General features: G+C 38.6%; 1 protein-coding gene across 3 annotated transcripts in view; it reads left to right on the plus strand.

Annotated features, from left to right (window-relative positions):
* The window catches only part of NOTCH2 (notch receptor 2), a 197,953-nt gene that overhangs the window by 159,399 nt on the left and 13,954 nt on the right, over positions 1–24,600 (plus strand). For all 3 annotated transcript variants that reach the window (XM_033198181.1, XM_033198182.1, XM_033198180.1), the window contains exons 16-24: positions 1,277–1,396; positions 1,839–1,991; positions 8,162–8,390; positions 9,162–9,363; positions 11,912–12,065; positions 12,456–12,640; positions 14,305–14,437; positions 20,939–21,175; positions 23,804–23,916. In XM_033198181.1, the coding sequence (XP_033054072.1) occupies positions 1,277–1,396; positions 1,839–1,991; positions 8,162–8,390; positions 9,162–9,363; positions 11,912–12,065; positions 12,456–12,640; positions 14,305–14,437; positions 20,939–21,175; positions 23,804–23,916 (1,526 nt within the window). The remainder of the gene's footprint in view (positions 1–1,276; positions 1,397–1,838; positions 1,992–8,161; positions 8,391–9,161; positions 9,364–11,911; positions 12,066–12,455; positions 12,641–14,304; positions 14,438–20,938; positions 21,176–23,803; positions 23,917–24,600) is intronic.

Here is a 24,600-nt window from a genome sequence, read left to right on the forward strand (position 1 = left end):
AGCTCTTTGTCTTAGTTCAATAATACAGCTACCATTTATTGGTAATTTACTATATGCCAGACGCTTTTTGTACTTTGGATTATTTAATGTATTCCTCAATAATTCTACAATGTAGAAGTTCCTATTGCCATTTTACACATGAGGAGGCTGAGGCAAAGGGAGCTTGCTTGCTCAAAGTCATATAGGTAAGTGGTACATCTAGGATTTACCTGTAAATCTCTTTGAATCTGAAGTTTTTCTTCTTAATGACCTTTTTACTTCCCACATTCAGTACCGCTACATCTCACTCAGAGGTGTCACCCCTTTGACGGCTGTTACAACTGAGAAGACGTGAGTGTGACTGCATGCCACATAGCTGTTCTTTGTTTCAGGTGTTACATTTGGAGTGTGCTTGGGACATTTATTCTTTGTTTTCTACTGGCTTATTATTGCCTTCTTGTGTTTGGTTATATTTCTATGGCTTGTTTATCTCCTCTTCATCTATTTTCCTCATTCAGAGGGAACAAAACACAAACATAGACAATAACTGTCTGTTTCATCAGGTTGCGGCATGCAATCAGGAGCATGGCTGAGTTACTACTTCCCTGGAGTCTTGAGCTGTTGATAGCAGCTGTTGATAGTGACGCTAAGTTGTGTAGAGTAGCAGAATAGCCATAGCATGACTGTGTTACCTGAAAGACCTGATAGCACATTGTTACTTTTTCCCTCTAGAAGAAATAGTAGGCCGGGCGCGGTGGCTTACCCTGTAATCCCAGCACTTTGGGAGGCCAAGGTGGGCGGATCATGAGGTCAGGAGATCGCAACCATCCTGGCTAACATGGTGAAATCCTGTCTCTACTAAAAATATAAAAAATTAGCCGGGCATGGTGGCAGGCGCCTGTAGTCCCAGCTACTTGGGAGGCAGAGGCAGGAGAATGGCATGAACCTGGGAGGTGGAGGTGGCAGTAAGCTGAGATCATGCCACTGCACTCCAGCCTGGGTGACAGAGTGAGAATCCATCTCAAAAAAAAAAAAAAAGAGTAATGTAGGGAAACTACGTTTAACAGGCCTAGTTCATAAAATCACAGTTGTAGGAGATCCCTAACTATCTTACCCAAGTTTACACAGTTAGCAGTATCGGAGCCAATGCTGAAAAGACTATGGGTTTCTCCATTTTCAAAGCCTCTTAATCAGGACTTTTTACTTAAATTTGGAGAACATCCTTGGGATACAACTTGGGAAAATTTTCGTTTTCTTACCTGTTTATGTGTTGTAAACTCTGTCATTTACTTTCCAGGCAAGAACTGTCAGACAGTATTGGCTCCCTGTTCCCCAAACCCTTGTGAGAATGCTGCTGTTTGCAAAGAGTCACCAAATTTTGAGAGTTACACCTGCTTGTGTGCTCCTGGCTGGCAAGGTAACAACATGGGTGTGGAGAAGTCAAGAACATGCATTCTGAGCTTTAAACGAAGTGGTCAGGTTATCAGATCATAGGGAAGGCCCTGCTGGTCTTCTGAGGCCTGTCCGTCTTGTCAAGAGCACACAGGTTTTGCACAGGAGCTGCTAATTGGAATGGCTTAGAAAGCCTTTCCATTGTCCGTGTCTTTGGGGCCCCCTAGCGGCTGGAAGGCTGCTACCGCAGACTCTCAAGCCATGATGTTCGTTCTTCAGGGAGTTTTAGCACCTTGGCAGCAACTTCCTAGGCCACGGAAGTCTTCCTGAAACTTCCTAAAGTAGGGAACCAACCAGTTTGTCTGTGGAATAGCTCCACGCACCCCAACTTAAGCTCAGGTCCTGCATAGGTTTTTGTGGGAAACACCTTCTAAGGACTAGGTCATTTATTAGCCTTGTGTTCCTAGGTCAGAGGTGTACCATTGACATTGACGAGTGTATCTCCAAGCCCTGCATGAACCATGGTCTCTGCCATAACACCCAGGGCAGCTACATGTGTGAATGTCCACCAGGCTTCAGCGGTATGGACTGTGAGGAGGACATCGATGACTGCCTTGCCAGTGAGTATGCCAGTCAGCTCTTAAGCCCCTCTGAAGAGAGGAAAGCACACAGGGAACAGAGGAGAGCCCAGTAGAGGCTGCTGCCACTCATGCCTGACATTGGGCATACTGTTAAATGCTGGGCATTTATCCAGCATATTTAACAGTAGTGTTTTAACTCTTTCTTTTGAAGCTAGTGTCTTGGAATTGAGGCAGTGGAATATATTTTAAGCATTCCCTTTAATTTGTGAACACTGAAAATGTGAGGACAATGCTATGATAGTGTTTTTTAAAAAACAGATTTATTGAGGTATAATTAATATACATTAAACTGCAAATATTTTTAGTGTACAGTTTGACACATTTTTGACATATGGTAACTGAAACTATCACCCAAAATAATAAACATATTTATCACCCTAAAATTATCTTCATCCCATTGCAATTTAACCTTCTCTCTCTTTATTGCCTGTGGAGCCACAGATTTACCTTCTGTCACTATAGATTATTAGTTGGCAGTTCTTATCATTTCATATAAATGCAATCAGATAAGCATAAGTCAGGAGAAGTTCTGAGTTGTTTTAATGAACATAGTATTTGAGATCCATCCATGTTGTTTATACCAATAGTACATTCTAGTTTATTGTTGCACGGTATTCCATTGTATGGACATATTACAGTTCATTGGTTGATGGCCATTTGAGTGTTTTCCAATTTGGGGATTTTACAAATGAAGTTGCTGTGAATGAGTCTTTGGGTGGACATATGATTTTAGTTCTCTTGAGTAAATACCTAGGAGTAGAATTGGTGAATCATGGGTTTCACTTTTTAAGAAATTGCCAAAATATTTTCCAAGGTGGTTGTACTATTTTCATTCTCACCAGAATTGTATGAAAGTTCTGTTTGAACCATATGTTCACAAACTCTTGGTGATATCAGTCATTTAAATTTAGCTCTTTTAGTTGGTGTGTAGTGGTATTTCATTGTAATTTTAATTTGTGTTCTTATCTTTGCCAATGATGTTAAGCATCATTTCATGTGCTTTTCGCCCATCTGCATATCTTCGTCGGTGAAATGTCTATTTGAATCTTTTGCCCACTTGAAATAATTGGGTTGTTTGTCTTCTTGAGTTGAAAGAGTTCTTTATATTTTTAGATAAGAATTATTTGACAGTTATTTGCTTCCCAACGTCTTCCCTCCAATTTGTAGCTTCTCTTTTGATTTCTTTTGAAGATGAAGATGTTAACATTGATGAAATTCAGTGTATGCATGTTTTTTCTTTATAGTTCATGCTTCATATATCTTGTTTAACAAATCTTCACCTAATCCAAACTTGAGGTTTATCTACTGTGGTTTCTTCTAAAAGTCGTATAATTTTAGCTCTTATATTTTGGCCTATGATCTATTTTGAGTTAATTTTTACATATTGTGTGATATTGTACTAAGATCTTCAATAAATGCAGAATAGAAGTGGTGAGAGAAGCCAGCCTTACCTTGTTTTTGATCCTGGGGGAAAAGTATGTAGTCTTTTACCATTAAGTAAGATGTTACCTATAGGTTTTCATAAAGGCTCTTTATCAAATTGAGAGACCTTGTACTTCTGATTTGTTAAGAGGTCTTTTTGTATTTTTATAACGAATGAATGTTTATTTTTTGGTGTGCAGTTGATTTCTCTACATCTGTTGACATGGTGAAATTATTTTTTGGTCTTTTAATATAAGCAAATTGTCATCAACTTTATTATTTAACATTTTGCAAATGTTAAACTAATCTTAAATTTATTGGCTATATTCCATTTGGTCATTATGTATTATTCCTTTTATGTATTATTGGATTTGATTCGTCAAAATGTTGTTAAGGATTTCTATATCTGTGTTCATGAAGGATATTGTTCTCCAGGTTTCTTGTACTATCATTGTCTGGTTGTGATAGGAGGGCAATGCTGTCCTCATAGAACATATCAGGAAGTGTTTCTTTCTATTTTCTGGGAGAGTTTGTGTAGAACTGGTGCGTTTTCTTCCAAATATCTAGACATGGAACCTTCTTTCTGGGAAAGTTTTTAACTATAAGTTTGGTTTTCCTAATACATATATTGCCTTATGGGTTATCTGTTTTTAATTGAGCTTTGGTAATATCTGTCTTTCAAAGAATTCTTCCAGTTCATCTGTTTTGTCAGATTTGTTGACACAACATCAATTTGTTTTGTAACATTTCCTTACTGAGCTTTAATAGTCTATAAGATCTGTGACGATTTCCTTCTCATGTTTCTATTGTTGGTAATTTGTCTCTTCTTTGAGAGGAAAGAATGTCTGTTTTGCAGATTTTTTCATAGAGTGTTCTATAAATGTTATTAATTCAAATTGGATAATAATGTTATTCAGGTCTTTTATGTCCTCTATGACTTTCTGTCTACTTATTATTCATAGAGTATAGTAAGTAGGCTTTCTGTTTATTTCTTATTCAAGAGTATTGAAATCTTCTACTATCATTTCATTGTATGTTCATCTGTTTCTCTAGTAATTCTATTTGTTTTGGCTTAATGAATTTTGAAACTCTAATCTTAAGTGCTTATAAACATTTAGGGTTCTTATGTCCTTTTGAGGAATTGACCCATTTATCATTTTGAAATAGCCTTTTTAAACTCTTGTCATATTTCTCTCTCTGAAGTCTGCTTTGCCTGATATTGATATAGCTACTCTAGCTTTATCATTAGAGTATGTTTTTAAAAATCCTTTTACTTCTGACCTGTTTCTCTAAAATGGGTTTCTTGTAGAGAGCATATATTGGGTCTTGTCTTTTTTCTCCAATATGACAATATCCATCTTTTAATTCAGGTATTTAGACTGTTTAAATTTAATGTAGTTTTTTATATGGCTGGCTTCAAAATATGTCATCTTGCTGTTTGCTTTATCTTTGTTCTTTCTGTTTATTGTTTCCATTTTCCTCTTTTTCTGACATCTTTTGAAATAATTGCATATTTTTATGATTATATTTTATCTACATACATAAATTTCAAAAATTTATCTATATTCACTCCCGTATTTGTTACATATTTTTTAGTAGTTATTGTAGGGATTACTGGTGTGCAACTTTAACTTGTTATAATGTACCTTCAATCATGCAACTTCATATAGAGGAGAAGAGCTGTACACTCACATTTGCATTCCTCCTGGCCTCTCTTCTATTGTTGTTATAAAATGTATATATCATTAAGCCCACCAAATATATAATTAAAAGGTGAATTATTTTTTCAAGAAATTTGAAAAATAATTTAAAAGTCTTTAAGGTTACCCACATATTTTCAAGTCTTGTTAGTTTTTATTCTTTTATGCAGATTTGAGTTTCCATCAGGTATCATTTTCCTTCTGTCTGAAAAAATCCCTTGAATATTTTGTGTAATCTTTGTCTCCTGGTGATGAAGTCTTTCTGTTTTTGTGTGTCAGAAAGGTTTTTATTTTGCTTTAGTTTTCAAAGATATTTTCACAGGGAAGAGAATTCTAAATTGACTTACTCTTTCAGCACTTTAAAGCTATCCTATTATCTTCTACCTTGCATTATTTCTGAGGAGAAATCTGCTGTTATTCCACAATTCTTTTATCTGTTCCTTCATATGTAATTCTCTCTCCTGTGGCTGCTTTTAAGATATCCTCTTTCCACTGATTTTTACCAACTTGATTATAATGCCTGTTGGTGTAGTGTTCTTTATGTTTCTTCTGTCTGGAGTTTACTTATATTTTTGGTCAGGGGTCCAAGTCTGGAAAATATTTAACCATTATTTGGAAAATATTTAACCATTTTTTTTTCAAAAGTTTTTGCCTCTCCCCTTTATAATGTTGTTTATGCATTTATTAGACTGCAAGGTTGGTTCATTTATTTTTCAGTATTTTTTCCACTTAGTGTTTTATTTTGGATTATTTTATTATTTGAAGATATCTTGTTATACTTCCAAATTCACTAATTGTTTCCTCTATAGTTTCTTGTTTACTGTTAATCTCATTTAGTGTATTTTTCCCTCAGATATTATGTTTTCATAGGTGGAAGTTTAATTCAAGTCTTTCTTTTAATGTTATCTCCCTCTTTGTCATGTTCATCCTTTTATTTCCTTCTTGAACATATAGAGTATCATCGTTTTATAGTTGATAATAATTGACCATATTTTATTGTCCTTACCTACTTTTCTACCATATAAGAAATTCCTGAGTATGTTTCTGTTCATATTTTTTCTACTCATTTTGAGTTGTATTTCCTGCTTCTTTGCCTGCCTGGTAGTTTTTTATTGGATGCTAGACATCCATTCTACATTGTTCCATGCTGAATTTTCTTAAAAATCTTTTTAAAAAAACATTTTTGAACTTTATTCAGATATTAAATTATTTGGACATAGTCCAATCCTTCAGAGTCTTACTTCAAGTTTGTTGATTGGTTCCAAAACAGCCTTTAGTCGAGGGCTAATATGGCTCACTACTAAGACAGGGGTCCCTCGGGACTCTACTCACTGCCACATGGTTTTTTCATTGTTATTGAATGAACATGAGCTATTCTCAGCCCAATGAAAACTATAGGGATTATACTGCCTACTTCTTTCTGGTGATTGTTGCCCCAGCCTTAATAGTTTTATTACATATGTACTGACCAATCCTTAGTTACTTGTGTAATGATTAAGTAATTAAACTTCAAATGAGATTATCACAATGCATTAATAATGGCACCTTAATTTACAGGATATATAACTTCAGATTATCATAGGGAGGCCACCATGCTAGGTGCTGGCAGTGATAAGATAAATAAGTTTTAGTTTCTATTTTCATGAAGCTCATAGTCTGTTAGGGAAGAAAGACATATAGTTACGGTTTGAGACCAGCCTGGCCAACATGGTGAAACTAAAATACAAAAATTAGCCAGACGTGGTGGTGGGCACCTGTAATCCCAGCTACTCGGGAGGCTGACGCACGAGAATCTCATGAACCTGGGAGGTGGAGGTTGCAGTAAGCCAAGATTGTGCTACTGCACCTCCAGCCCAGGCAACAGAGTGAGACTTCATCTTTAAAAAAAAAAAACAGACATATGGACAAATAATTTTAATGATGTATTACAAATGGTGAAAAAGTATGTATCCAAGGCACAATTGATGGAGAACTTTAGGGAGTGAGATCAAGCTGTTTGTATTTCTTTCTCATGTTGAGTAACATGTCATTCAAAATACTGAGTATTTTTAAATTTTTCTATATGAAGTGGAACCAACAGTATTTACAATGAGTTTAAAATAATTCAGTAAATTATGGATGGCGAGTTTCCTGAAAGATGCTATGAAAATTATAGTAACTGTGTATTGTGGTTAAGAAACAATTTTTTCTTAACTGAAACAATTTTTACAATTGCTTTAATAGAGACTGCAGATGAGTCTTATAAGGGAATTAGTTCAAGAGATGAATAAGGTATATTAAATGTTTCTCTAATAAAATAAGGGTCACATTACCCATTAGTTTAGTGTTTAGTTTTCATTTTACATGTGTAACCCATCTTTGCAATTATATTTTTAAGTTCCTTAAGAGCCATAGCTACAGCTTGTTTTTCTTGTTCTGATTTGTATGCCATATGATTGTAGAGTGCCGTGGCATGACTGTCGCTTAAAATGTGTTGGTTCCTTACTATGAGTATAAAGTGTTCCAAGATCAAGCTATGTGATATTTCAATTTTTATTTAAACTTTGTTTCATAAGGCTACTGAAATCTAAAAGAGAAAGAGAGAGAGGAGACAGAAGTGAAAGGGAGAGAGAAGATTAATTTATGTAGTTAATATGCCTGGAAAAACATGAATATGTGTATTTTGTCCTCCCCCACACACTGCACAATCATATATACCTTTTGAAAAGATTGATTGATATTCTGTGAATTGGGGCACATATTTGATTTGCAAATGTGTAAGGGACCAATGCAAGTTTTATGACTATTGATTTTACAAAACTGTTGGTGGTGATATAGATGAAGTTTATTCCAGTTAACAAACAGGTTAAAAACTTCAAGCAAGTATTACTGAATTCATTTTCATAAATGGGGGAGTTGGCAGAATTGAATGAGAAAGTCAGAATTATGCTGCCCTCAGCGTGACTTAGTTCGGGTCATTAACTTTTATGAATCTAAGATTAAATTGATGCTACTCTTCAGAGCTCTAATTTTTATGTAATGGCTTAGATCCTTGCCAGAATGGAGGTTCCTGTGTGGATGGAGTGAATACTTTCTCCTGCCTCTGCCTTCCGGGTTTCACTGGGGACAAGTGCCAGACAGACATGAATGAGTGTCTAAGTGAACCCTGTAAGAATGGAGGGACCTGCTCTGACTACGTCAACAGTTACACTTGCAAGTGCCAGGCAGGATTTGATGGAGTCCATTGTGAGAACAACATCGATGAGTGCACTGAGAGGTGAGCAACCAATCACTCGGGCATCAGCATCTTACAAGAGAAAGGGAGAAAGGGAAGGAAACTTCAGAGCACAGTGCTAGAATTGTGGAGCAGGGATGAGGTGTCCACATGGATCCCAGTCCACAGTCATCTATTGCCCAGTTACTGGTTCCTGATAAACATATATAGTTAGAAAGTTAAAGGTCAGAGGTTGCAAAGTTTATAGGGATGGTTTATTATTTCTTGCTTAGAGAACAGAAAGAGCTATAATTCTGTTCTGTTCTTCCCTTGGTCTCTTGTTCATTTCAGAAATCCAAAAATTCCATTTTCTCTGCGGAGATTGGAATTGTTACCAGTCTTTAAGAAATTTCTGGGAGTTTTGTTTCATTTCTTTTTATAATATTATGAACATATTTGTTCTATTTGTCTTTTATAAATAATCTATAGTGAAGAGGATTTTTCAAATAAATTAAATTGACTTAGAGATAAAATGAAATGTGATACATGGGAAAACTACAGAAGAACTGGGTAAAACCTAGAAAACTTCACTTTCTCTAGGTATCTATACTAAGCTCAGTCTTTTAAATACTTCTAAGCCTTTGATTATAGAAAGGAAGTGGGCACCTCAGAGCTTCTGGCACCCAATCTAGCTTGTAAGAAAGTTTACGGGATATGGGTTGCTCAGAGGTATTTGCCTCTGTAACATCTTAGATTCCAGAAATCTTACTTTCTAGTAGTAAGTCACGGGCACCAGATGCATAGCTGATGTTGCTCTCTCTGTTTGCTTCTTAGCTCCTGTTTCAATGGTGGCACTTGTGTTGATGGGATTAACTCCTTCTCTTGCTTGTGCCCTGTGGGTTTCACTGGACTCTTCTGCCTCCATGAGATCAATGAATGCAGCTCTCATCCATGCCTGAATGAGGGAACGTGTGTTGATGGCCTGGGTACCTACCACTGTAGCTGCCCCCTGGGCTACACTGGGAAAAACTGTCAGGTAATTGACTTCCTTCCCATTCACCAAACTGCTCCCCTAGAGCAGCTGAATATTATACCTGTTCACTTTCTAGTCTGAATAAGTTCCTTCTAAAAGAGACTTTTGTGGATCTCAGGGATGTCCCTGAGATAATCTAGGTAACTTCTTAATAGCTTGCAGATTCCAAAATGGTGCTGGCAATATGGTATAGATTCACAAACGTAAGATCTTGAAAAGAGGCTAACCAAGAACTGCAGAAAAATACATGTGGGAAATAAACACAGTTTTTTTGTTGTTTTTTGTTTTGTTTTGTTTTACATTGGAAGCACAGAAAGAACCGAAGAAAATAGAGAATAATCAAAATAACCTTTTAAAGGTCAGATGCAACATCTAAGGGGGTAATAATGATAATTGTTATATCTTACAATGTGGTAACATTCTCAAAACCAAACAATTTACATATCTTTTAAGTTCAAATATGTAAATATACACTTCCATAAAATTTTAGAATGGAAAGAGCCCTTATAGGCAACTAATCTAACCTCTGATTTCATGGAAGGCAAAACTGAGCCCCAGAGGGGCAAAGTAACTTTTCCAAAGTTGCATACCAAACAGCACTGTATTTAATTTTATGTTATTCCACCTCTTTAATAGTGATAGAATAATAACTCCAAGGAACATAGGAATAAATGGCCAAACTTAGCTTGACTTACAGGGCGCTTACTTAAGTAAGGCTTAGGCTATATTAGACATGCGAGTACCCACCTCCACAGAATTAAGCGGCTTGTTGCTGATTCCATGGATCCCGAGAGCATTTTTGGTTGGGCTCCTATTTGTTCTCATAGCGTCGATTGGAAGTGCTGGCGAAGCACTCCTCCCTTCTTCCAGCAAACAGTCTATATTGTGAATTTGGCCTTCCTCTCCTCAAGGGGCCAAGCCACTCCGTGTGTGAATTCAGATGAAAGGTGCCAGTCCTTGTGCGCTCTTTGCCTCAGATTGCCTTCCTTAGAAATGAGTTCTTAAACGGTTTTAGGCTTATTAACAGGCATTAAGTCCTTTTACCCATATTCACCAAAGATAGATTTGGTCAAGACCCACATGGATTTCTCACACAGGATTAGCATAGAAAGTGTGAACTTGTCTGACAGCTTTAACTTTTTCTTTCTAGCATTGCGGGGTGGCCATACATGTAGGCAAATCATGTCTAGAGCATTGGGAATAGCTTAACCTGTTGGGTTTCCTTGAATTTTTAAACTTTTTTGGTAATAGCTTTTTAAATAGAAGACCTAAAAGGAATTAGACTACAGCAGGTCCTCAAATAACTTTGTTTCCTTCATCGTCATTTTGTTATAACATTGAGTGGGGGGAAAATCTGTTTTTAGCCAGAGCTGCTATCTGTGTGGGGTTTGCATGTTCTCCCTATGTCTTTGTGGGTTTTCTCCAGGGACTCCAATTTCTTCCCACAACTCAAAGCCATGTATGTTGGGTGAAGTGGACATGTCTACATTGTCCCATTGTGCCAGAATAGGCTCTGGCCACTCATGAACCTGAACTGGAATAAATGGGTTAGAAAATAAATGAATGGGGCCGGGCACGGTGGCTCACGCCTGTAATCCCAGCACTTTGGGAGGCTGAGATGGTTGGTCATGAGGTCAGGAGATCGAGACTATCCTGGCTAACAGAGTGAAACCCCATCTCTACTAAAAATACAAAAAATTAGCCAGGTATGGTGGCAGGCACCTGTAGTCCTGGCTACTCGGGAGGCTGAAGCAGGAGAACGGTATAAACCCAGGAGGCGGAGCTTGCAGTGAGCCAAGATTGCACCACTGCACTCCAGCCTGGGCGACAGAGTGAGACTCCATTTCAAAAGGAAAAAAAAAAAGAAAAGAAATGAATGAATATACCAATTATTGTAAAATGAAAACTCATAAAGCCTATGATAATCGTACGGGTGCACAACAATAAACAATGTGGTACAACACCACCCAGCAAGCCTGCCATATTGGCTAGTGTTGCTTTCTGAACTGTGTGGTGGTAAGAGGTGCTGACAGTTTTGCTTTGCAAACATTTATTCCTTGACTTGACCGGCCACCACTAGGACTACCATTACTCGCGGATTCACCAAAAATTGGATAAATAATTATCTTACTTGTTTTTATTAATATTTCTTAAATGAATGTATAGCTTGTTTATTTTAATGTTTAATATTAAAGGTGGGTGTTAATTTGAAGTTTAGTGACTTTTTTAACCAGAAATAAATATAGGAACTTAACTCTTTTTTATATCAATTAGACTGTGGTAAAATTGGTTTCATTATATATTGTTGTCCTTAAAGTCGCAGTTTCCAGGAACCTAATGATGACGTTAAGTGAAGACTTATGGTACGTAAAAATGTTTAGGTATACCTCAGAACACTGAATCTGGTTTAAGGGCTCTTTTATCAGATGAAGGCTCCTTTTCTTTTTAATCAGTGTGCTTTTCTTTGATTTCTTGTAACACAATAGAACTTCTTTTTCTTCATTTCTAGTATTTGAATTTTGATGTATGTACACCCCTGCCTCTGTTTCAGACCCTGGTGAACCTCTGTAGTCGGTCTCCATGTAAAAACAAAGGTACTTGCATTCAGGATAAAGCAGAGTCCCGGTGCCGATGTCCATCTGGATGGGCTGGTGCTTATTGTGACGTGCCCAATGTCTCTTGTGACATAGCAGCCTCCAGGAGAGGTAAGCTTTGCTCCCTTGGATTCAGGTCATTCACTGAAGTATTGACTGACCAGTGGCATTTAGAGCAGGTATTATTTTTTGTCAGATAAAAGGGAAGGGCAGATAGTAGTGGGTGGGCAGGGCTCTGGGGAAAGGGCTCAAGACAGAAGATGTAAGGGTAGGGGAATAGGTTCAGAGATTCCAGGAAGAAATGTATTTGAAATGAAACTAAGGTATATTCCACTTTCAGGGTTTATTTTTAATATGCATCTGGTACTGAGGGCTGTGAAGAATTGGCTAAGAATAAGATTTGATGTGTCAGCCAGTTTAGGTTTACTTGCTCATCAGTTGATTTGAACCCCATGTGTCACATGTTCTTCTGTGACATTTCTTCCTCGCTGGGTTTCCCAGGTGTGCTTGTTGAACACTTGTGCCAGCACTCAGGTGTCTGCATCAATGCTGGCAACACACATTACTGTCAGTGCCCCCTGGGCTATACTGGGAGCTACTGTGAGGAACAGCTTGATGAGTGTGCGTCCAACCCCTGCCAGCACGGGGCAACATGCAGTGACTTCATTGGTGGATACAGATGCGAGGTGAGGACACTGAACAAGCAGAGGTCATGGACCTCCCAGGAGATCAGACAACTGTTTTGAGCACTGATATATTGAATTTAGCTGCTTGTATCTTATATTTATAGTTTATAGATTTTTACCAATCCCCATCATAGTGTTTACCACTGTTTCTTTCAGCTTCTCTATGCAGTAAGTTAACATGTCCCTAGTATGATATTTTTATAGACGTCTGGAACCATCCCAGCTCCTTAGGCTTGCTTTTAGGATTCGGAGCCAAGAGTCACTACCAGAGTGCATTTTACAGGCCCACCCAACACAGCAGTACACACTTCCCTAAATAGCAGCTGAGATAGGAAAAACTGCTTTGTGGAGTATTCCTTTGGCCCCTGTCACTTTTGTATGTAGTCATTAATCCGTCAACTAGCAATTTTCTCTCAAAAAAAGTGTTGCTCATCCTGTTCCCCATAGCATCATGCTAAATGTTACATGTATATATTTGAGGAAGTACGTGTCTTCAAGGGACATGTCACTATTTTAATGTCTGGGCTGATAATGGTTAGAGCAAGCAAGATATTAGCAAAATGCCTGAGACATTAATTTGATACCAATTCAAACCATCAATCAACACTGAGAAAAGCTTTGCTTCTCTATTGTTATATGAATGAGCCAATGATAGCTTCTGTATTTTGGCCCCTGGGTTGTTTATTTCTTCACAGCAGGCTGGGACTCATTAGCTCAAAGGCCTGCCAGTGCCAAACCCAAATTTTGACACATCCAGTTGTTTTAAACATAGCGCTCAAATAAGCAGATTTTTAGCTATTTAGAGCTTACCTGCTTTGCATAGCCTGCAAAACAGCAGCCAAAATCTGCTAGCCATAGTATAAGTAGGACAAGATAAACCCTGGGGCCATACAGACCCCAGACTGATGCTGGCCTTTAGAGCTCTCTGACCCAGAGATTCCTGCCACTGGTTGCTGAGTGACATCACCTAGACTCCCTCTCTGATCCTTCTTTCCCAGAGTTTACTTGCTGTCTTCCTCTTACCCACCTGTCCCTCTGGAAGGTCTCATGCTGTATGGGACTTCTCCCACATGCAAGCCTGTCAAAGTGTCCAAATAAAGCCACCTCACAGCCATATCTTTTTTCTTGGTCAGCCCTGAAATCCTTCCAACCCTTATAGCCACCACAGCCAGCCAGACCCACCTCCCTCTACCCTCAGCCCTATCTCAACCAGTTTCTCACACATATATGCAGTTTCCTAAACCTGGAGATCAATAATTGCATGTCTGTACTACCATCCACATATGCCTTTTGACTGAGTCTTAGGGTCCTCATCACATACAGAGGAATGTGTATTTTAAAGATGAGGAAACCTGTACCCAGGAGGAACAAAAGGTTTGCACACAAGTCAAATCTGAAATATCCTTCATTGTATTCAGTCTTTGCCTTCCCTTTAAAGTACCTTTTTCAACTGGAGGAGGATTAGGTAAATGCCAGTAAGTTGCAGGTTTTCTGTCCCTGCGTAGAATGATTTGCAGAGATTGTGATGGCTCCAGAGAAAATATACAAAAGCTAAGTGGGGAGGTGGGAGAGAGTCACAGAAATGTTCCAGCTCTCACTTGCTCTCATGGTCTGTTTCCAGTAATGGTCCAGTATTTCTTGTCCTTTTTGTTTCCTCATGGCAGTGTGTCCCAGGCTATCAGGGTGTCAACTGTGAGTATGAAGTGGATGAGTGCCAGAATCAGCCCTGCCAGAATGGAGGCACCTGTATTGACCTTGTGAACCATTTCAAGTGCTCCTGCCCACCAGGCACTCGGGGTATGAAATCATCCTTATCCATTTTCCATCGAGGGCATTGTATAAGTTATAAAACCATTCTTAGTGTTCAGGGGATTTTATAAAATCAAAGATAGTAAGACTAGCTTCATTCCAAGCCTTTAGTTCTGCATCCTAGTAATTCAAGCCATTTTATTCTCCCATTTCTTGCTAACTCTGATGTTGTGATTTATGTTCTCAGTTTTATCTGGTTGTTTGGCAACTTGATATTCCATGAAACACAGAATATGGAACTGATACAATATTAGCATAACATAACAAAAATAGCCTGGTCAGTAAGATTTCTTGTTGCTTCACAGAAAAGCAACTAATGACCTCTAAAATAAACAATTTACATTTACCTGCTTATGTATTTTTTAAATTAGCCAAGTCTTACCTCTATAAGGTGGGGGAATGAATGAAATGAAAGTATCTGCCTATTTTCATCACCTCAGGGGAGGATACTGATGGTGCAAGGTTCTACCTTAGGAATTGCAGTAAGGCCTGATGAGAGATGCAGCCATGGACTGTGAGTGACGGGGCCATCATTCTTCTGTGGGCATTGCCACTGCTTTTCAGCTAAGTGGTAGGGCCATTATTCTGCTGCAGACATTGACACTGCTTTTGAACCATCCCTTGGAAAGAGTTTTGAGTATTGTGTATCAAAAGAGATGTAGTTATGATGGGGCCTACTCTGAGAAGCCTGTGAAAAAAATGTTAAAGGCCATCCACACTGGTGATAAATTCATTCTCGTTAGTGTCAAAGAGAACAGAATGCCAGAGAAGTATTTATATTGCCTTAGAGTTTTGTGTCAGTAAAGTTTGAAAATTTGCCTTCCCAGATATCAGTGTTTGACTAAATTAAAATAGGAGAGTACCCTACTAGTAGGCTGGTTATTGAGGAATGAGGTTAATGGGAAGAAGAAAACTAAGGAGAAACGGTCTTTAAGTATTTGAGGAATTGTTCTGCAAAAAGGAGAATTGTTCTTTATTCTGGAAATCAGTGGTTGAGTAGAAATTAATTCCAATTCATTATTAGTTTGTTCCTTTGAGAAACTGTACTGGTTAGGACAAGCTACGATTCTGGCGATAGCTATTATCGTAGTTCATTTATGTTGCTATAAAAGAATACCTGAGACTAAGTAATTTATTTTTCGAAAGAGGTATATTTGGCTCACAGTTCTATAGGCTGTACAGGAAGCATGGTGCCAGCATCTGCCTCTGGTGTGAGTGTCAGGCTGTTTCCACTCATGGTGAAAAGTGAAGAGGAGCCAATGTGTGCAGAGATCACATGGCAAGAGATGAAGCAAGTGAGAGGGGAGGGAGATCCCAGGCTCTTTTTAACAACCAGCTTTCATGGGAACTAATAGAGCAAGAATGCTCTCATTGTCTCAAGGATAGCACCTTGAGACATTCGTGAGAGGTCTGCTCCAGGGACCCAGACACCTCCCATTAGGCCCTACGTCCAACATTGGAGATCACATTTTAACATGTGGTTTGGAGGAGTCAAACATTAAGCTATAGCAGCTAATTAAACCTCAAATCGCAGAACTTAATATAACACTGATTTTGTCACTCAGATAAAGTCGAATATGTGTTGGGCCACCTTTCTCTGTTTTAGATATGTAGTTTGAAACACCTGGCCTCCAAGGCCTCCACAGTACAGGGAAGAGAGACAGACTTGAAGGGTCATACAGCAGCTTTCACTAGCTCAGTCTGGAAGGAACACACATCACTGTCCCTCACAGTATATTGACCAGAATTATTAAATGGTCCCCATGACTTCAAGGGAGGCTGGGAAATATAGGAGAATACATGAGTATTCATCAAACTCTAAAATCACTGCTATACCATGAACTTTTAATTAATAAGACATGTCCAGTCCTAGAATGGATCATTTCAGGAGGAAACAAAATTTTTGTCTCTTCTAACCATGTGGTAAAGATGGCTTAGAATACTAGTTTCGATATTATCATGACAGTCTTTTTCTTTCAGCACTTTGAATATGTCATCCAACTGCTTTCTGATATCCATGATTTTTAATGAGAAATATGCGGTTAATCTTGTTGAAGTTCCCTTATATGTGATACATTGCTTCTCTCTTGATGCCTTTAAGATTCTTTCTTTATCTTTTGATAGTTTGATTATGATGTGTGTAGGTATGAATTTCTTTGAATTTATCCTACTTACAGTTCCTTGGATTATTTTACTATGTGTGCTTGTTTAGGTATGTGGAACAGTATTTTTTTTTTTTCATCCTGACTTAACTTCTCTGGACGTTGGTAAACATTCCAGGAAACTATCTAAAGTCCCATAACCCCATTGTGAGAGTCATCACAATGTGTGTTTTGGTCACTGTATTTCTAAGCCTTGGATCTTTGCCTACATGTCCCTCCAGTTTCCCAGGTCGAGGGCTAACTGTAACAGTTCTGCCTCTTCCTATTACTTTGCTTCAGGCTGAGGTTGAGTTCTCTCTCATTTGATAGATCTGTTTATTTCTGGTGGTTCCATTCTGATGGGGAAATACACATTTATACTCATTTTACTAGCAATCCCTAAATATCAAATATTCTTTGAGATAGGGAGCATATACTGGATTTTGTTTGTTTTTACTTTTTTGTTTTCAATTTACTCTGTGTATAAGGTGAGATATGCATATATACATATAGACCAAAAATGTATTCACACGTAGAAAAGTATGCAGTGAAAATACTTCTCATTCCCATCTCTCTTCTGGTGGGCAAATTTTCCCTCTCCCACAAACATGTAATCACCACTTTTAGTTGTTTGTGTTTCTTTCTAGAATTTTTCAAAAACTGTATCCTTCAAAAATTTCTTTATGTAGAGAGAAGCCAAATGCAATGATATTTTATTTCCTTTACTTTTTACTCTGAAGATAGAATATTAGACACATTTTTTGCACTTGATTTTTTTTTACTTAATTGGAGATATTTTCATATCAAAATATAGAACTTCTCTCTCCTTCTCTCTCTCTATATATTATATATTCTCTATATATTGATGCCTTTAAGATTCTTTATCTTTTGATAGTTTGATTATGATGTGTGTAGGAATATGTATTATATATATAGCATATACAATAGCTATATATATAATATATATATGTATTTTTTTTGAGATGGAGTTTTGCTCTTGTTGCCCAGGCTGGAGTACAATGGTACGATCTCAGCTCACCACATCCTCCGCCTCCTGGGTTCAAGTGATTCTCCTGCCTCAGCCCCGGAGTAGCTGGGATTACAGGCATGTGCCACCACACCCAGCTGATTTTGTATTTTTAGTAGAGACAGGGTTTCTCCATGTTGGTCAGGCTGGTCTCGAACTTCTGGCCTCAAGCGATCCATCCACCTCAGCCTCCCAAAGTGCTGGGATGACAGGCGTGAGCCACCACGCCTGGCCCGAACTTCTTCAATATTTTTTATAGCTACAGAATTCCCTTTTACAGGCATGCCATATTTTACTTAACCAGTGTCATCATGATAGATATTTCAGTTATCTTGCAGGCATATAAGTATACTGGTAAAATAAATTTTCAGAAATAGAATCGCTGGATTGAGTAATATGTACATTTATAATTGTAATCAGTAATTGCAGTATATCAGCATACTGGCTTTTTCTTAAGGTGGAGAATATATTTTCATTTAAGACTCATTTTCTTTTCCTTTTCTTGCAGTTTCTCTGTTTATATATATATATATGTCTTTTTTCCCCCATTAAGTTGTTGATTTAATGTTTTGTGGAAATTGGCTATGATATGTTTTGTGGAAATTGGCTATGATATTTAAAAAAACAAATATTTTCCCAGTATGTTGTTTTTTATCTTTTGATTTTCTTCTTAGTGATATTCAGTGCACACTTTTACTTTTTAATCAAGTTGAATTTATCTTTTTTTTTTTTTTTTTTTTTTTTTTTGAGACAGAGTCTGGCTCTGTCACCCAGGCTGGAGTGCAGTGGCCCGATCTCAGCTCACTGCAAGCTCCGCCTCCCGGGTTTACGCCATTCTCCTGCCTCAGCCTCCGAGTAGCTGGGACTACAGGCGCCCGCCACCTCGCCCGGCTAGTTTTTTTGTATTTTTTAGTAGAGACGGGGTTTCACCATGTTAGTCAGGATGGTCTCGATCTCCTGACCTCGTGATCCGCCCATCTCGGCCTCCCAAAGTGCTGGGATTACAGGCTTGAGCCACCGCGCCCGGCCGAATTTATCATTTTTAAAATGGCTTCTGGATTTTGAGTTGTAGTTAGCAACATCTTATACACTTGAAGGTTGTAAAGAAATTCTCCCATATTTTCTTCAAGTACTTTTTCCATATGGTTACTCATTTGTTAATACACAATTTATTGAATATTTTGTTTTTTATATAATGATTTGAGATGGCACCTTTGCCAGATTCTAAATTCCCATGTGTATTTTTGATGTTCTTCTGGACTTTATTTTCTCTGTTATTCTATTAATTCACCAATAACATTCTGTTTCAATTAAGGATCTTCTTCATAGTTTTCCTGGTTATAGTTACAGTTTATTTTTCACGTAATTTTATAATCAGCTTGTCTTAATAAATTCCTGTTGGTAATTTTTATTGGGGTCTCATTAAATTTATGAAATCAATATAGAGAAAACTGACAACTTTATGATGAGGAATCTTGCTAACCAAATCCTGGTATGTCTTTCCATTTTTTCAAGTCTCTTTTGTGTCTGTTAGGACAGTATTAAAGTTGTCTTCATATAAGTGTAACACATTTCATGTTAAGATTGTTCCTAAGTATTTTGTCTTTGGTAATTTGGTAATTGCTATTGAAAATTGGGCCTTATTTTACATTTTTTAAAAAAAATCTTGCTTTTGTTAGTGTATGCTACAATGCAAGTGGCAAGAATACAGAACTGTTTTCTTTTGTACTTTTTTAAAATTTTTATTATGATTATGATTTTTTGAGACAGAGTCTCGCTCTGTTGCCCAGGCTGGAGCGCAGTGGCGAGACCTTGGCTCACTGCAGCCTTCATCTCCAGGGCTCAAGTGATTCTCCTGTCTCAGCCTCCCAAGTAGCTGAGATTACAGGCATGGGCCACCATACCCAGCTAATTTTTGTGTATTTCGTAGAGATGGGGTTTCACCACGTTGGGCAGATTGGTCTCGAACTCCTGACCTCAAGTGATCCGCCCGCCTCAGCCTCCCAAAGTGCTGGGATTACAGGCGTGAGCAACTGCGCCCGGCCTCTTTTGTACCTTTTTGAATTAGTCATAGAATAATTTCTAGAATAGTCATTGATTTATTTTGTTTCTTTCTAAGACACTGTATGCAGATATTCATACTAGATGGCTCATTTATATGTATAGTACATTAAATGAGTCCTGTTTTAAATGGAATAACTTTTGAACTCTCAGCAGGAAATTTATCCTCTATTTCTGTTAAATAAAAAGCATTGGTGCACTTATACACTATTACAGAAAAAAGCCAGTGATTATAAAACTTAAAAATGTATTTCATTCAAAATTCAGTTCCAATTGTTACCAATATATTTACATAACCTATGTATAGTCATGGGTCACTTAACAGTGGGGATATGTTCTGAGAAATATGCCCTTAGGCAATTTCATTGTTGTACAATCATCATGGAGTGTAATTACACAAACAGAGAGAGTATGGCTTACTACACACCTAGGCTCAAACCTGCACCTTGTTTTACTGAACTGAATATTGTAGGCAATTATAACACAATGGAAAGTATTTATGTATCTGAACATATTTAAGAAGAGGTACAGTAGAAAACTTAAAAGGTACAATAAAAATACAATATAAAAAATAAAAAATAGTATACCTGTATAGGGCATTTACTGTGAAAGGAGCTTGCAAGACTGGAACTTGCTCTGGGTGAGCCAGTGAATGGTAAGTGAATGTGAAGGCCTAGGACATTACTGTAGACTACTGTAGACTTTGTAAATACTGTACACCTAAGCTACACTGAATTTATTTAAAAAGTAATTGTGCGATGACATTACAAGGCTATGATGTTACTAGGCAACAAGAATTTATCAGCTTCAGCTTCATTATGGGACCACTGCCTGCATTGACTAAAATGTCATTATACAGTTGCATGACTGTATTTATTGTTATGTTCTTTTTTGGACTGTTTTTATATTTTGGATTATACTTTGGAAAAATTACTGAGCCTCTCTTGAGCTCCAGTTTCCTTGTCTTTGAGATGGGACAAATAATAGGACCTACACCATAGGGTGCTACTTCACTGGATTGAGTGGGAGAGTACGTGTGGAGCTCTAGTGTGTTCGTTCCTTTACTTGTACAACTCACCAAAAGGATGACAGCTGTCATGAATAAAGCATGTGCTTTGCCCTGCCCAACTACAAGGTCCCACTACCAGTTGAAGAGTATACTCTGATTCATTGTGAAAATGCCAACAAGTGTGGTTATCCCTTGCTGGAAAGCAAGTTAAAAGGATTTTCATAATTCTGTACCTCTTCTCTTTCCTCCAGGCCTACTCTGTGAAGAGAACATTGATGACTGTGCCAGGGGTCCGCATTGCCTTAATGGTGGTCAGTGCGTGGATAGGATTGGAGGCTACAGTTGTCGCTGCTTGCCTGGCTTTGCTGGGGAGCGATGTGAGGGAGACATCAACGAGTGCCTCTCCAACCCCTGCAGCTCTGAGGGCAGCCTGGACTGTATACAGCTCACCAATGACTACCTGTGTGTTTGCCGTAGTGCCTTTACTGGTGAGAAGCTCTCTAGCCTCCTGGCCACTGCCTTGGAAGATGGTTTTAGTGAACAAATTGGGCCCTGTGACTTGTCCCAGACCCAAGTGAAGCTTTTATTATATAAGAAAAACAACAGACTTTGGGAGGCCGAGATGGGCGGATCACGAGGTCAGGAGATTGAGACCATCCTGGCTAACATGGTGAAACCCCGTCTCTACTAAAAATACAAAAAACTAGCCGGGCGAGGTGGCGGGTGCCTGTAGTCCCAGCTACTTGGGAGGCTGAGGCAGGAGAATGGCATGAACCCGGGAGGCGGAGCTTGCAGTGAGCCGAGATTGCGCCACTGCACTCCAGTCTGGGCGACAGAGCGAGACTCCGCCTCAAAAAAAAAAAAAAAAAGAAAAACAACAGTAGCTTAATTTTTAAAAGCCAGTTTTTTCTTGGTCTATAGTCTACGGATGTTTCAATCACTGTCTACCTTTAATTTTTCCTGAGAGATTCTTTTGTTGCGCATTGATTATATCATGCTATGGCAGGAATATTTTTTACAGTGTATATTGAAAGTAGTTGAACAAAATAATATTTTTTAATAGTGGCAAAATATCCAAAACCTAAAATTTACTATCTGAATCATTTTAAAGTGTACAGTGTACAGTTCAGTGGCATTGTTTAGTGCATTGACATTGTTGTTCTACTATCACCACCATTCATTCACAGAACTCTTTTCATCTGAACAAAATAACGTTTTAAGGAACCTTATGTCTAACTCTGGTTTCTTCACCCTGCCTCCTTTGACATGTGAGGCTTGAATTACAGGGTAGTTCCTGCCACCGTGATCATTCCACCCCTAGGACTCAGAGAAGCTTAGGACCCTGCTTAGATACTTAAAGGGAGCAGGTCCAAATTCAAGCGTCTTTAACCAAGGATCGTTGATGTGGGTATGAAATGAAAAGTTGCAGTGGTCACAAGTAATGCCCTGCCCAGTAAAGGCCTGGCCATGTTCCTACTCTGTTCCCAAGCTTCTTTCTTTCATTACAGGGCGCGAAGATGACCAAGCCCTGCCTCAGAATAGGGATCTTGTCACAAGAACTTACTAGTTACTTCTGGAGAGGACAGCATGGTGACTGTTGGGAACTAAAATAGTTGTTTGTATCCAGATGTGGCAGGATACTCAGATTTGAAAATTATCATGCATTTCCTGCGGTCTATAGTTGTATTTCTTATACGGAGGGTATGATCAGATTCCTTGGGAGTAAGAAAATAGGCTTTAATAGTCTATTTACAAACAATTCATCAAGCTGAACTCTGCTACATCCCGAGCCCATCTTCAGCCATCTTTCCTTCCAACTTTAAAGATATGCTACCTTACCATCTTGGAATTTTATAAAGAATAGGGATTCTGCAATATGGAAGCTGCCTGGATACACTAACATCCAAAAAGAAATAGTCCATTGTGAACATAATAGCTATTGAGGCAATGTGGAACAGAATGAGTATAAACAATCTGTCTATAGCCTCGTATTGGCCATACTGCAGTTGGAAAGCCAATGAAGCAAAACTGGCTCCCGTTTTTTTCATTGCCCCTGAGGCTTTTTCTCTGGAAACACTGACAAGCATTTGCAAAGTAAGGGGGAAGCAGGAGAAGGAAGGAATGGAGACCACTTTGAAGTAGTGTCCCACAGCCAGGAAGTAGTGTTTGTGCATTTTCCACATTTGTGAATGAAAAAAAAAAAATCTGTTGAATACATTGAGCACAATTATTGTGGGATGCTGTTGCAGAGATAAACAGCAAGGGACTGGTGGTCCACCAAGCTGTGTCCATGTGGTGGTTGCTCTTGGTTAGTGGCTGCTGCTGTGATTTGAAGAGACAAACATTTATACCTCTTGCTGCTTGATCTTGTTGGCCCAAAACATTATATTTTTGTTTCATTTTTAAAGCTACCTCTTCTTTCCCGAGTGACCACAGGCCAGATGGGGCCTATCTCCTGCTATCGACCAGGAGTCCCAGCTGTGCCCTGCGTCTCCTCTGTGGTTCCAGTTGCCTCGTGCTTTATCTTGGAGCAGTGGCGCCCAGGGACCTTCTGTTTTGGAATTATTCCTAGAGGAACTTAACTCTAGGAAAATTAAGCTGCATTTTAAGGAATTGAGTTAGGTTACAGAAAGGCCAAAAAGTGATTGAAATGAGGTATCACAGATGAAAATTCTCTATACTACAAATCACCTTTTAAATATATTGGCCTGGTGTAGCCTCTCCTATGAAGTAGATGACATTAACAAAATGCAGTGAATAGTTTTTCAACTGTTTCCTACAATTTGTGAAAGCTAAAGTGACTTCAAAAAGCTGAAGTGTGATTTCTCTTTTTTTGGTGGGATTTAAGTCACTTTTCTCACCCATCTTGTCGTGTGAGTTGGTACTTATTGTGGAGGCAAGACAGTGTAAGGGACTGGCCTGAGCCAGTGACAGGCCAATCATACTGAGATGCAGTGAGTGTTTTCTTCCTATGCTCAGATTACCACAGGCTTAGAACTGAACTCTCTCACACTTGCTCCACCTGTGGCTAGTTCCCATCCCAGCAAAGTTTGTTTAATAACTTGCAGTGACTACTTCTGCCTTTTAAAACTTATTTTTATTTTTTATTTTCTGAGGCCGGCACTGTGAAACTTTCGTCGATGTGTGTCCTCAGATGCCCTGCCTGAATGGAGGGACTTGTGCTGTGGCCAGTAACATGCCTGATGGTTTCATTTGCCGTTGTCCCCCGGTAAGTGCCCTGTTGCTTATCTAAGAAGGGGCATTGTCTCTTCCATACAATCTGTGACAGAACTGAGATTAAACCTGGTTTAATCAATCTTCCAAATGGGAAGATTTCTCAGTTCTACTGTTTCACAAGAAAGTGCTTGGGTTCTTCCATTTAAAGCTGTTTACAAGTGACAAAACAAAACAAAAGCAAAAGTAAATAAAAGCTGTTTAGACACTCCCAGAAACAGTGAGCTTCCCAATCCATGACTGTCAGTCTTAAGAAAAACTAAGGGAAAACCACAAAAAGTGGTGGAATGCCCCCTTGAAAATAGGGCTGATGTATGTGGCTTCTTGGCCCCATGCTGGAGGGTAATCTCACTGCCCAGGTTGGGCCAGAGTTGGTGGAAATGCTGCTCTGCTTGCATTCTTTAGCAGGAACCATTTGGAAGCAAGTTGTCTCTTAAAAGTAGAGGGAAGCTTAATTTTAGCTATTTGCTATACCCATTCTTTTATCACTGCCAGAGGCTGAAACCTTCCCAAAACAAGAGGTCCCTATGCCTCGGGAGATACCAAAAGGAAACCTGTCTAGTAACCTTAGCTTGGGCTGAACAGGAAGTACAGAAGGGAGTAGTGAGATGTGGAGGTTTTCTAGAAACCTAAAACTTCCAATATGACTGTTTTCCTACCAATGCCATTTTTATTTTCT

The sequence above is a fragment of the Trachypithecus francoisi genome, unplaced genomic scaffold (genome assembly GCF_009764315.1).
Source record: "Trachypithecus francoisi isolate TF-2019V2 unplaced genomic scaffold, Tfra_2.0 Lachesis_group5, whole genome shotgun sequence".
NCBI classification, from domain to species: domain Eukaryota; kingdom Metazoa; phylum Chordata; class Mammalia; order Primates; family Cercopithecidae; genus Trachypithecus; species Trachypithecus francoisi.